At 40.6% G+C, this 13,029-nt stretch overlaps 3 protein-coding genes across 5 annotated transcripts; 2 read left to right on the forward strand and 1 right to left on the reverse strand.

The window, feature by feature from the left end:
* The first annotated feature begins 256 nt into the window (after nucleotides 1-256).
* Nucleotides 257-3,498, forward strand: LOC114846760 (growth hormone-regulated TBC protein 1-A-like). 3 transcript variants are annotated; one of them, XM_055505081.1, is made up of 9 exons: nucleotides 257-275; nucleotides 363-471; nucleotides 932-1,080; nucleotides 1,180-1,338; nucleotides 1,541-1,665; nucleotides 1,832-1,928; nucleotides 2,514-2,686; nucleotides 2,786-2,971; nucleotides 3,049-3,498. In XM_055505081.1, the coding sequence occupies exons 2-9, from the start codon at nucleotides 422-424 to the stop codon at nucleotides 3,148-3,150; spliced, it is 1,041 nt and encodes a 346-aa protein (XP_055361056.1). In that variant the 5' UTR covers nucleotides 257-275; nucleotides 363-421; the 3' UTR covers nucleotides 3,151-3,498. The 3 variants fall into 3 exon arrangements, with proteins under 3 accessions (XP_055361056.1, XP_028991639.1, XP_055361057.1); XM_029135806.3 differs by lacking the exon at nucleotides 257-275 and having other exon boundaries at nucleotides 291-471; XM_055505082.1 differs by lacking the exons at nucleotides 257-275; nucleotides 363-471 and having other exon boundaries at nucleotides 974-1,080; nucleotides 1,185-1,338.
* A 731-nt stretch (nucleotides 3,499-4,229) lies between these two features.
* On the reverse strand, nucleotides 4,230-7,999 carry lamp1b (lysosomal associated membrane protein 1b). The gene is made up of 6 exons (XM_029135807.3): nucleotides 7,641-7,999; nucleotides 6,980-7,152; nucleotides 6,764-6,892; nucleotides 6,514-6,580; nucleotides 5,942-6,109; nucleotides 4,230-5,845 (listed from the first exon to the last, which is right to left on the reverse strand). The coding sequence occupies exons 1-6, from the start codon at nucleotides 7,699-7,701 to the stop codon at nucleotides 5,706-5,708; spliced, it is 738 nt and encodes a 245-aa protein (XP_028991640.1). The 5' UTR covers nucleotides 7,702-7,999; the 3' UTR covers nucleotides 4,230-5,705.
* On the forward strand, nucleotides 7,900-12,941 carry cd247l (CD247 antigen like). Its single transcript, XM_029135808.3, has 8 exons — nucleotides 7,900-8,033; nucleotides 9,174-9,439; nucleotides 11,325-11,422; nucleotides 11,713-11,739; nucleotides 11,874-11,903; nucleotides 12,003-12,062; nucleotides 12,155-12,184; nucleotides 12,525-12,941. The coding sequence occupies exons 2-8, from the start codon at nucleotides 9,376-9,378 to the stop codon at nucleotides 12,585-12,587; spliced, it is 372 nt and encodes a 123-aa protein (XP_028991641.1). The 5' UTR covers nucleotides 7,900-8,033; nucleotides 9,174-9,375; the 3' UTR covers nucleotides 12,588-12,941.
* The last annotated feature ends 88 nt before the right edge of the window (nucleotides 12,942-13,029 follow it).

Raw genomic sequence — 13,029 nt, forward strand, 5'->3', positions numbered from 1 at the left:
AAATGTAAATTGCCATGTTGTGATACAAACTTTGATTATAGATAGTCACAATACAGGTGAAGATTTGTAAACTAGAGATTGTGTTTTATATATATATATATATATATATATACATTCACACACACATTATATGCAGTATATTAGTGGACTGCAGGATGTAAACGGACATAAGCGCAAACATATGTGTGTTTCTTCCTCCGATTGTTTTGCATGCAAACAAAGCACACCCCTGTGTGGATCTCTACTAGGCCCCTCCTCTCCGTGAACGCTGAAAGGTGAGATATCAGAAACCCAGACTGCTTTGTTGACAGCAGCCACTTCTTTTATAAGAGCTGTTAAAATAAATAGTCTCCACGCTGCAGGTCGCGGGTGGATTTGGAGCCACTGTGACTGCGGCAGGTGACGGACAATCGAGAGGGAAATGGCAGAAAACGATGGTCAGCATCTGACAAGTGTTAACGACGGTGAGGGGTAAGTTTCATGTCCTTTTCATTTCTTGTTTTGCCTTTAATCTAGAGCTTAGATGCTTCGTAAGTCTATATTTGTGTTGCTTACTTCCTGCTCACCTATTTCCTATTTCCAGTAGCATCCTCCCTCTTTTATCCACTGTACTTCTAATTTGTGTTTTACCTGTTGCGCTTCTGCTACTGTAGGTTTGTCTGACATGATTATCAGCTTTGTATGGACAGAAATACATCTTTTCTATTTGTTTGTCATGCCTACATCTGATCCCACTTGAAAGTAATTTAAAACTCAATAGTCATCCAACTTGGGTATTTGATCTCCCAGCTACAGAAACCCAACCCAGTGGAGCCGCTGTAGTGTCTGTCATCAGGGAATAGGTTAGATAAAGAAGGGCGGGAAGCAAAGTAAATCAGCTTTAAGCCCCTCTTTAAAACCTTGTGCATTATTCTTGTGTGGATTTACTCAGCACGATTGACCCCTATGGCTTCGAGAGACACGATGACTTTGAATCCTACAAGAACATGATGAATGAGTACGTAGCTGTCCTCAACAGAAGGTCCACGAGATGGTCCAAGCTCCTTCATGAGAAACCGCGTATAGAGAAGAATCTGACAGGTACGAAGCCAACGTTCAGTAAACCCACTCTTTATATTCATGATATTCATGGGAGTGCGGCTGCTCTATGTGATGTAATTACAAAATGTGTTTTGGAAGTGAAGAGGTACGTGCGTAAAGGTGTTCCTAACGAGCACCGGGCCAGGATCTGGATGGCAGCTAGCGGTGCCCAGGAGCAGCTGGAGAAAAGGCCGGGTTATTACCAGTCGCTGCTGGCCATGGAGCACGATAGCAAGCTGAAAGAAACCATCCACACAGGTACAACACGAGGCCTTAGTGGGCACAACGCTGATGTAAGTATCAGTAATGGCTGCCTGCTGCCTTGCTAAGTGGCACAGGTCATCATTAATGCTGCAGTCAACCATTTGCAGGCTGGTTCCGTCTGCCCTTCAGGTGGCACCATCCATGTCTTAACTTATTAAAACTGATTCTTCAACCCTCTCGTTCGGCTGATGGGCAGATATGCACAGAACCTTTCCTGACAACGTCCTCTTCAAGAGCAAAGCAGAGCCGGGCCTGCAGGCGGTTCTGTACAACGTGCTGCTGGCCTATGGTCACCACAATAAAGCAGTGGGATACTGTCAGGTGAGCGCACAGTTACACAGCTGACACGTGTTTACCTAGAGAACAGGACTGGCTTGTTCCCCAATGCGACGTTTCTGATCAAATAGACATAACTTTGCACATTTCTTTAAACCTCAAGTTGTCTCTAAAGACAAAATGTGCTAAATGTATGTTTTATTTATGACAGGGCATGAATTTCATAGCAGGCTACCTCATTATCATCACCAATGATGAAGAGAAATCCTTCTGGCTCATGGACGCACTGCTGGGCAGAATACTCCCAGGTAGTGTTGTTACGCCTCCTTCACTTCTCTAGTAGCTGCTGACTCAGCTTGAGCTTGCTCACGTTATACAAAGTGCAACACTCATGGATGAAGTGTTTATTTAGAGTGTATTTGTATAACATCTCTAAAATAATGGGTTCTTCACTAGATGAAAACCTGTTGAATTTTAGACAACAATTTCAGAGCAACACATTTTTAACAATTTGTTAAACCAGTCTTTTTGGGACAGAGCTGCCTACTTCCTGTAAAGATCTGTATATTTCCGTGTTTACAGCAGAAAAAAAACCAAAAAGCTTCAGCCATTTCCTTTATTTGGAGCTGAAAATTGTCAGTATTCAAATTAGGCTACATTACTGGTTGCTACATATAGTACAACTATCTTACTGTGCAAATGTGTTAGCTTAGAGTTATGATGTTATAGTACGTTATGATACAGCATAAGAATGAGCAGTGGTCCCATGATGGTTCCCTGTGGAACTCCACGGAGAGAAAGTTCTGACTTGATCTTAGATCTGTGCTTAAATGGCTGCCAACAGCTGGGCTTAGATGAAGAGTGGAAGCCAATAAAAATCTGGCATATTGTAGACTACTACAGTCCGGCTATGCTGGGCCTGAAGATTGACCAGGAGGTTTTGGAGGAGCTGGTGAAAGTTAAAGCCCCTGCAGTAGGACAGCTAATGGCCCAGTACCCCGGCATATGGACTCTGGTGGTGTCACGCTGGTTTATCTGCCTTTATATTGACATTCTCCCCATTGAGGTGAGATTAACGTTAATGTTAAAACAAACAAAGATGTCATGTTAACAACAAAGTTCATCTCTTTACAAACATCCTCCTCCTTGTTCTTTTTACTTGTAGACAGTTTTGCGGGTGTGGGATTGTCTTTTCTATGAAGGCTCCAAGGTTCTCTTCCGTGTTGCTTTGACTCTCATCATTCACCACCAGCCAGAGATCCTGCGAGCGCGCTCTTTGCCCGATGTGTGCGACTGCTTTAAGCAGATTACCAGTGGAGCTTTCACTCTGGACTGCCACACCTTCATGCAGGTGAGATGAGCAGAAAGCAGCACAACAACTGTCTGACAATCATCCGTAGAGTAAGTCTCTTAACTCTTTATCAACAGAAAATCTTTTCAGAACCTGGGAGACTTTCTATGGCAACTATTGAAAAACTCAGAAAGAAATGCAAACAACAAATCCTGGATGAAGAATCTGGACAACCGTAACAGTTCATATTGAAAGACCTCCCTATTTACCACAAGGGCATTGTTACTTTAAACGGACGGATGGATCTACTGCTGGATACACTGCTTTTCCAGCTGATTGAGTTTCTCAACTGAGTGTTTCTTTCTAGTGTTTTATCAGGGGGCTTATGTTCCTCCAAACAATCTGCTACTAAAGATACTTCAGGATGACTGCACACTTTGTTATATTACAAGTATTTAAATGTCTCAGGACTGATCTGTTTATCACCATGAGAATTTAAAAAAAAATTATCAAATCTTAAATAGCAGGTTTAAAAAACTTCACAGCAGGGTGAACGGTCATGTCGTAATAAACTGTATGTGAACGTTTGATGACTCATTTACTCTAATTAATAAATGGCACCTTTTTAACATTCTATCACTAATATTAGTGAGAGTTTATGAGACAGGCCTCCTCAGAGCCTCGAGGCACAAAACGTCTACCAATTCAGGCTTCATCTCCATTTGTCTGTTTGGAATTCCATTTTTGTTTAGTATACAACTGCATACACATCTCCAACAACAGTAAGGTGGATTCATACCAATGCTCCGGGGGTGGGGGTTTGTCTGGTAAACCAACCTATTAATACTTCCATTATATGCGGAGCATGGACTGATGTAAACAGACCGCTAACTTGTTTGACATTTAGTGAACATGCTTCATGTTGGAGGCTGTTTTTGAGCAGAAGAGAAAACAAGTAGGAACCAGCAGTTTCTTGTTGTTTGAGCAGTGCAGAACCAGATTACATTAACATTACTTCACAATTGCTGTGTTTTGACAGAACACTGTTGGTTAGAGCTTATTCTTTCTATCCTTGGTTTGCTTTTAATTCAAACAGAGGCTGATTTACTCCTCAAGGCCATAAAACCAGTGATTCTATAACTTCACCCAAACCTCTACATTAAACTGCTGTGCATCTATTCGAATAACATTTTATTCACATAATATTGCAAGCTTGTACCTTGAAACATTAAAGAAATACATGTGTAACTTAAAGACTTGAGACAGAGGCAGAAACTGGTTTGACAGTTGATGAACTATAGGAAGAGAAAACAAAAGCTCAAACAGTTTTGTTTATTTACTTTTAGTGAGTTCTTCTTCAGGAAACAGTTCCAACACACCCATTAAAATCCCTTTAGATGACTTATTTGATTTTTAGATTAGCCAGGAAATGCATAAATATGCCATCTCTCCTGTTGCATCAAACAGTACCTGTATATATTAACAGTAGTTAAAGTACATGAAGGCTGTGTGGGGCACCATTTACTATCCATGGCAGCACACACTATCAATGACAGCTTTACTTAAGTCCTGTTAGGAAGGCACGGGCATATACTGGCCACAGAACTTATGCATTTTAGTCATCACATGGGACCATTTGTCAGGAATTAGTGCAGCTTCTTTCCCTTCACAGACCTAAACCCTAAGAAGGCGCAAATTTAAAAAAACCCTACCGTAAATACTATAACATACCAACAGACTATAATAATGCAACAATATTAAGTCCTTACACCGTTGTGCTAAACATTTTCATGCACCATGTATGTTTTAAAGCTCATTTAAGCAAAGTTGTTTTTTCTTTCTTCTTTGCAATAGCACAATCCAAAGAACTAACTCTGAGCTGCTGGGAGGTTCCTTCTCTTGCTTGCTTTTAGCGACGAAGGTAACTTTCAAGCATGATCTGTAGATGGCGCTACGAGTCTCAGCTTAAAGACATAAAAGCAACAGGTGAACACAAACCCGACTATGATGCTGATGCCTCAGGTTGTGAATGAATTACCTAAACTCTTGTAACAATAATTATTCATGTTCTTTTTCAGGCAAGCTATAACATATTAACCACAGAGCTTTGTAGATGATAGCGAGCAGATTTCTTCTTTGTATTCGACCAAAGCCTGACTACTTCTGCACTTCCCGTTTTCATTCTAAACAGTCGTCTGGGTATAGCTAGATACTTATAGTTCTTAATTGCCAAGTGTAAAGAGAAGCATATCATTAACTATTCATAGGAGATAATACAAATTCCTAAATATAAGTGTCATTTAAGAATTTATCAAATTATTTAGTATAATTTTCAGAATTGGATGCCTTTTTAGTAGGTTTACTAAGATCTGCATACCTGGGTTATAGAAAGGTCAGATGTTTACTGTCTGAAGAAACAGGCAAGAATTTTCCCTTCACAATAATTAACTAAATGGAAAGACCTCTATACAAAGTCAAGCAAACACATAAGAAACTAACAATTCCTTTAAATTCCCTTTCACAGAAATGATAAATAGTACAATACAGCTTCAGGACAGTGAAACCTCTGCAACATTTTCCCTATTTTATCTCCAAATTGCCCTTTTTAAATGAAACACAAGGTTAGTTCAGAAAGCGCATATCAAACTCCACAAAGCGATGAGTAGTGTTACTAATGAGGGACAAGGGAGAGCACACAGGGAGATGAAAGGTAGAGGGTCAGAGTCAGGTCTCGTTAAACAGTGGTTAATTATCATGGCGGGACATCGCACTGCGGCCTCCAGACAGAACTGCCTCAGATGGTTTGGTAACCGGCGTGGCTCCTCTTTCTGCCAATGAGGTAGGCCACGAGCACAATGACGACAAGACCTGCTAGAGCTGCTCCAACTACGATGGGAATCAGCATGTCGTCTTCATCCAACTGGCATTCTTCCGCTGAGAAAGTGACGGACACACATACACATTCATGAGGAAGGTGTGGTGGAGTCATTTGATCACATTTACCAGACAATGGGCCTAATTCTGTGTTACCTGTTGAAAACTGCTTTCCATTCACACCAAACGGCTGCACCTGCAGCAGGAAGGTGTTGATGGACAAATTCTGGGCCACACTCAGAGTTTCCTCATTGCGGCACCTGTAGGAGTAGCCCAGGGTGCCCCGCAGGTAGTCCAGGCTGGCGTTACGGACCGAGAAGGGATCTAGGTCAAAGTAATGAGTGAGAAGTGTATGTGTACCTCCAAACCAAATACATGCAACTCAGTTTTGAATATGGAAAGCTTATACAAAACACAGCTATGGAGTATTGGGCAGTCTAAACATTTTCAAACATGGTGCTCGTTTACCATGTATATAAACAGTGTGCATTATACAGGACTGCAGTTACACAGGGCCTCAGAGCTTCCTCTTCCTCAGAACACACAAGTAATGGATTAATCAACTGTACTGTTGTGTACCAAGAATACTGCTCTTGGTATGAGGCATTTGTTTATGGTGAATGTTTGCACTTTGGAGTACTGGGTTTGTGTGTTTTGTCTACCTATGGATTAATTTAAAAATTAAATATATTAAGAGATCACAGCAGACAGAGATACAAAGCACTTACCTTTCACATCTGTCAAGACTGCTGTCAGAAACACTTCACCCAAGTGATATTTACTGGACGTCGTATTCTGGAGAAAAACATCAAGGCTTTAAATCTTAGAATTCATTTATGTTGCTGTCAATAAAGTTCACTTCAAGCTCTTGCTGCCATCTACTGGCTGTTTTCAAACTGCTCCCTAAATAGGTCGCACAAAAAAGTTGGCAGATGGACTAATGATTGTGAACAACAGTGAGTAGACACGGTGAAGTACCAGGGTGAAGATGAAGGTGAGGTTGATTTTCTCTCCGTCTGATAGAAGCTGCAGGATGGCAGTGTCTGAGTCACACGACCCAGAGCTCTTTGTCAAATTGGGCTGAATGTTGAAAACATCCTGAACAGGCTGTAAAACAACGAAACAGTCATCATCTCAACAATCACGAATCCCCTGTGACAGTGCATGATTTCAAAGTATTTAGACAACAAGTGCCTTCGTCTGGGAGATGTAGGTGACGTTGAGCTGGAGGCCCATGGACGCCAACAAACACGCAGTGCCATTGGTGCCGTTGACCTGGTAGCTGCCTCTCTCGGGTCTGCCGGGGTCCTGGTGCGGGGCAGCAGTGGGCGAGGCGACCGTCGCAAAGCCCTGGAGCAGAGCGGCCGCTGCACAGCGCGTTCAGGCATGAGGTCAGCGTTACAAAGACAAATCAGCTCATCGAGCGTTGGGTCTGACGGCCACGCGTGCAAGTTGTCAGGGCTTGGAAGCTACTGTGGAAACCTGAAACCTCCACTGTGCTCAGGCTGAGAATGAGCCCACGTGTAAAGTGTGGAGTCCAGCAGTTACCGCTTACTCAGCGACTCTGTGTTTGTCATCGCTGGACCTCACTCATCCCGAGCAGCTAATGACGTTTGAAGCAACATGCTAACGGGGAGCTATCCGTCAAAGCACGTTAGCGCACAAATATACGCGTGATTTACTCAAAACACTGCGTGTAGGTCTGACAACAAAGTACCACAACAACCTGTGCTCTGTTTGTTAAAGTGTTTTCACGGCGCATTGTGTAACTGTAAACACGTTTTACACATGATCTGTTCCGCTTGCGTTCGTCTCCAGCCAATCGTTATTAATCAATTAAATAACACGGACTCACCTAAAACCAGTGGTAACGTGACTCCCAGGCACCAGGACTGGACTCCGCCGACCTGCGTCATTTTTCTCCGGGTTTCGTAAGGCTGTGTTCACGGCGAAATCACGGCAGGACGCGGCTAGCTCACTTAGCGGGGCTAGGAGATGCTAGCGAGGCTAACGCTAGCGTCAACACAACAGCGACACACAACAAGCGTCAAACGCCGTGATTTGCTCGAGTGACAGGACGCTGCTTTAAATACCGGCGCCCGCCGGGAGGAAGCGAACCGACGTACGAACTCCTCACGCACGAATCTACCGACTGCAGCCACAGATTTGCTGGACTTTAGTAGTTTATCGGCGCCACCGCTGCAAACATCAGCATCATGTGACGACGAAACTCCCAGAAAGTCACGCGGTGAGCGCAGACGGGGAAACATAAACGCTGCTTAAATGCATGAAGTCTCCTAAATAATAGATTCATAAAAAATGTAGTGCGTCCGTATTCTTTGTATTCTTCATATATAAAAACATTATCACCATGGTTTTACACGTCATACAAAGTGTGGTAAACGTAAAAACAAGAGTTACTGTGACTTGTCTTGTATCTTATTTTGAAAGTTCCTAGACTATGAAATCATGTTAGGAGAGGATGTGCTCCCAGCTGTAAAGAACAAATGGCATAAAAAGTGCTTTAGTCTTATATAGTTCACACAAATGCATCGTTTTCTGTCCTTGGGTCTGCTGGTTCTAAGCCCTGATCATCTCCGGAAATCTAAAAAAAACCCAAAACTAATCTACTCAAGCGTCAGGAAGGTCAGGCCTCAGGCCCAACATTTCACTGGTGTCACATGAAGTAACACAACCTGCTCTAGTTTTCCAGCTGGTGAAATAGGTTTCTGTCACAGATCACAGTGATTGTGCAACTTCAGACAAACACAGTGCCCTGAAAAAATGCAGAGGTTTCATGTACACAACCGTGCCCTTTACCCAAACACACACTAACAATGTGTTCAAGTGTCATACGGGCGACTTCTGACCTTTTGAATATGCAGTGGCTACAAACATCACATCAGCCTTCTGACAGACTGCTCGTATTTTTGTCTGTTTGACAGTTAACCCACATCTTGTAGCTTTTAATGTGTTACTATCCTATTATAGTACATTATTCTATTTTTACTTGTGTTATTTGTAATATCAGCTATATTTTAGGACAAATCCTAAAATCAAATGCGATCCCACCTATGTTAAGTTTTATAAACCCAGTTTTTTAACACCAGATTATTTAGACTGTGTCTCTAACATTGTATTCATCAACATTCATACAGTAAACTGTTCATAATGCATCCATGACTGGTATATACACATGCACTAACATAGTACATTAACATTTTGTTTTAAAGGAATATATAACTAGTGTTTAGTGTACTAAATATATTTTGTGTTATAATGTCTTGTGATCCATTTATATATAGGTTAGTAAACATTAGGAGCATCAGAGAAGAGAGCAGTAACGCAAAAGTGAACCAGGAGGAGCTGATTTTGTCACGTTTTACAGAAAACGACGCGGTGAGAGAGACGTCCTCTGGTTGCTGAAGGCTGCGCGGCGCTTTGAAGTACACACAACCAGGTCTCAGTCCACCGGCAGGTAGTCAGTGCAGCCACTTCCTTTGATCAAGAGTGCAAGGAAAGCTGAACTGAGGCAACAAGAAGCAACTGGCACAGAAGGAAAGACACAGCTCCTTTTCATAGACAGAGTCATGGAGCGACTGAAGGCAGGTGTATTTGTGCTGTTTGTGCTCGTGGCGCAGGTTTCCTGTAGTGGTAAGTTAAATAAATGCATATTTTCCTAAATCACTTCAGTAAATTTAATTATAGGTTCAACACATAACTGTATAACCCGGTCAGTGATAAATGACAACTGGAATAATTTACAAATCTCAGTTCCATTATATTTCGCAGCTTTCTGTTGTATTTATACAAAACCCCATGGGCCTCGTCTGTTCAGGAAATTGTCCGACGACAGAATCTGCTGTTTTAAAGTAGTTGTGTCTTAAAAGGACCTGAACATTTAGTCATTTCTAATTTCTGTGCTGAGTAGATTAGATTGTTATTATCTCTTTTGCATAAGTGTTTTTTTATATTGTTTTTAAAATTTGCATGCAGCAGAAATATTTTGTTGATTTTATTCCTTCACCCGGTTTTCTGGGATTCATTTTTGGTATTAAATATAATTCAAAGCAGTGTCAACTGAAAGTATAAAATAATGTGCTCTCTGTCTTTGCTGTGGGATTATCTTCGGATGTTTGCGTTTTCATGTGCCGCTGTTTGTGACTGTGATGTTTCCCAGACTTTCGCTTTTATGTCATAGTGTGAATTTAACAAAAAGAATTCAAATTGATCAAAACTTCTTTCAAGTCCTGTCATGTATTTGAGTCTGATTCATCGCGATGAAGGGATTACAACAAAGCCTGCATAAATAAATAATTCCCCTCTAGACTCTATGCAGTGAATGGAAAGTTTAATTTTCATTTTTCACAATAGAACGAAATAAACCAAGAGTGAAGGAGGATTAATGTCACATCAAGCACATAATACTTTATATTTGTAACTGTAAGGCCTGGATTCCAATCTACTGATGATAGTTTGTCTTGCTTTAGAACAAACACAGTGTGTGACAGTTATAAATGATGTGCAGTGTGGCTGTAGCTCATTAATGTTACAGCCAACTGTGTCTTTTTAAAACAACTCTCCATATTCTTTCTACTTCTCGAAATAATTAAATTTATGTACTTCCACAAAATGTCTTTGGTAAGGATTTAAATGTTGTGCAAAAATATAAATAATTTTATTATCAGCTTTATTATCTGTGAGAAGCACTAAATGTCTCAGTATTGACAGTTTCCTAATGATCATGAGTTGCTGCCAATTATTCCTTCAGTTACACATTTAAAAAAATAAAATCCGATGAAATCCGATGCGTATTTCATGAACTGCCTCGATGGCTGTTGTAAAGAGTCCGAGCTGAGCTGCTCGTCACATTGTAGGTTTCTCCAAAGAAGATTGTCAGATTGTCAACATCTGACCTATGTGACATATCTTACACCACTGGCTACGCTTTCACGATAGACCCTCTGTTCCAACCACACAGAGCGATAAACAGGCCTCATCAAAACCTCACAGCAACCAAGTGCACTGACAGGAAGATACTTCAAGCGTCAAGCAGCACATTTGTCGTTTCTTATTTCCTGTTTTAGGTGCCTTACTCAATATTTTCATGTGCCTCACTGTGTTACTATTTTCCATCAAATGTTGCTAAATGTCCATCACGGAGGCTGGAGTCACGCACGGTGGTGAAAGTCATGCGTCTCCAAATAAAGCAGCAACATGCTTTTTATTCAGGTGGTTATGTATCATAACTACTAGAAAGACACATTTCTGTAGTTTTTCAGGAATGGTAAAACTAAGCTTGATTCTACATAATCTATATAATCAAGTATTAAAAATACATTTCAAGATCTTCTATAGCAGCAAAGAAGTTACTGATACACTAAAATCATCTGGACGCATTCTTACAGTGATTTTGCAGACACATTCATTTTCTGCTTTTCCTTTTCAATCTGAAAACTAAAGCAGAGCTAAAGATACTGGTAACCGAGTCCATGCATGAGTTTGTCTTCTGTGTGTCTTATCCTGAATGTTTGTCCAGGAGCGGATTTCTTCACTGACCCAGTCATCTGCTACTTTCTGGATGGTTTCCTGATGGTTTACTGCATTGTTGCTACTGCGCTGTACTTCAGAGAAAAGGTGAGATACTGCAAACCCAGCCTCCGTTTCCTGTCAGACGCTGAGTTTAAGGCTGCACCATCTAATTATTTTGATCATGGACTGAGCTGCAGATCAGTTCCCTAATATCTCAATCGTCATTCTCTGCAAAAGGCAGAAAACACAAAACCTTTTTCCAGTCCGTCAAATGTAAATGAAGATAAAAACACTTTGCTGCTGGCGATAAGAATTATATTAACTCATTTATAATGTTTGAATCATTTCTGTTATGACCTTTAACTTATGATTATGAATTTCTCTTTTTGGTGCAGTTTTCCCGTGTTCCAGTTGAAATGCCTGTAAGTCTGTATATTTTTGAAACGCCCTCAATTCTTACTGTGTCTTTAAGTTTGACTGCTAATTAGGTTTTTTGTTTCTTCCTACATTATAAATATATCTGCATGGTTTTCATTTTTATGTATTTCTCTTGAAGTCAGGGGAAGAGAAGGGAGGCATTTACCAGGTAAGGAAGAGTCTCTCATTCCTAACAGAATCAGGTGAAGAAGTTTCATGATGTTCACAAACTGACAATTTGTTAATTCGTTTGCATTTTATTTTCTAGGAGCTTGAGAGACCAAAGGACACTGACCCTTACCAGGAGCTTGACCCATTAAGAAGAAAGGTAAGTTTGCTTCATCTAATAATAAACATATTCAAAAGGTCACATTTTCTGGCAATGACACTGTCAACTATTATGTTTAATTTTATTTTCAGAAAAAGTCTGGCAAGAAAAAGAAAACTAGGGTAAGGCTTTTCTAATGTTTTCAAAATGGTGTCATCGAAATTGACTGTTTATTCGCCAGAGTGGTCGACATTAAATCATTGCTTTTGCATTTATTCCCATTCTTTAGAAATATTGTAAAATTTTTTTTCTATTATAGAGGAGATTTGTCTCCAAATCATACTCATTATTCATTATTATTATGCCGAAGGCTGGAAAAACCTTTGGTCTTTTGGTCTATGTAGTCAATTTCCTAATTCATTCATAGCAAACAACAGGTTCCATCACGCTCATTAAATCATGAAACTGAGACGTGCAGGTCACCCAACACGAAACTTGACCTTTACACCTCCCTGTCCACAGGCCGACGACAAGGACAAAGACCCCTACGAGTGTCTGAGCCCAGCACCTCCGCCTCAAATGTGACGCCCTGCATGAACACGAGCCCAGCATTGGCGTTACAGCTGAAAGGATTGTCTGATTAGTCTGTCAGTATTTAACCTCTATTATGAAAAATAATTACATACAAAGCCTGAACTCAGCTTATATGCTTTGCTTTTTATTGTTTACTGTAAAACAGTAAACAGTGCAGTTGGTAAATTACATATATAGACAGACAGACATGTACATAAATACATATGGGGGAGACTAGAGTTAGCTTTGGTTCATGAGGAGTTAGTTACGCTGCCTTTGAAGCTGTAAATCCTAATGTAGCATTTCACCCATATGATTCATGTCGAACACTGGATCTCATTAAAACACAAAGCACATGTCAAAACACTTGGAAAATGGTTTAATGATGTTTACAACAAAAGAGAACTGTACAGTTACAGTAAAAGATTATCTTATGTGTATAAAAACAAAACCA

The sequence above is a fragment of the Betta splendens genome, chromosome 21, assembly GCF_900634795.4.
Source record: "Betta splendens chromosome 21, fBetSpl5.4, whole genome shotgun sequence".
NCBI classification, from domain to species: Eukaryota; Metazoa; Chordata; class Actinopteri; order Anabantiformes; family Osphronemidae; genus Betta; species Betta splendens.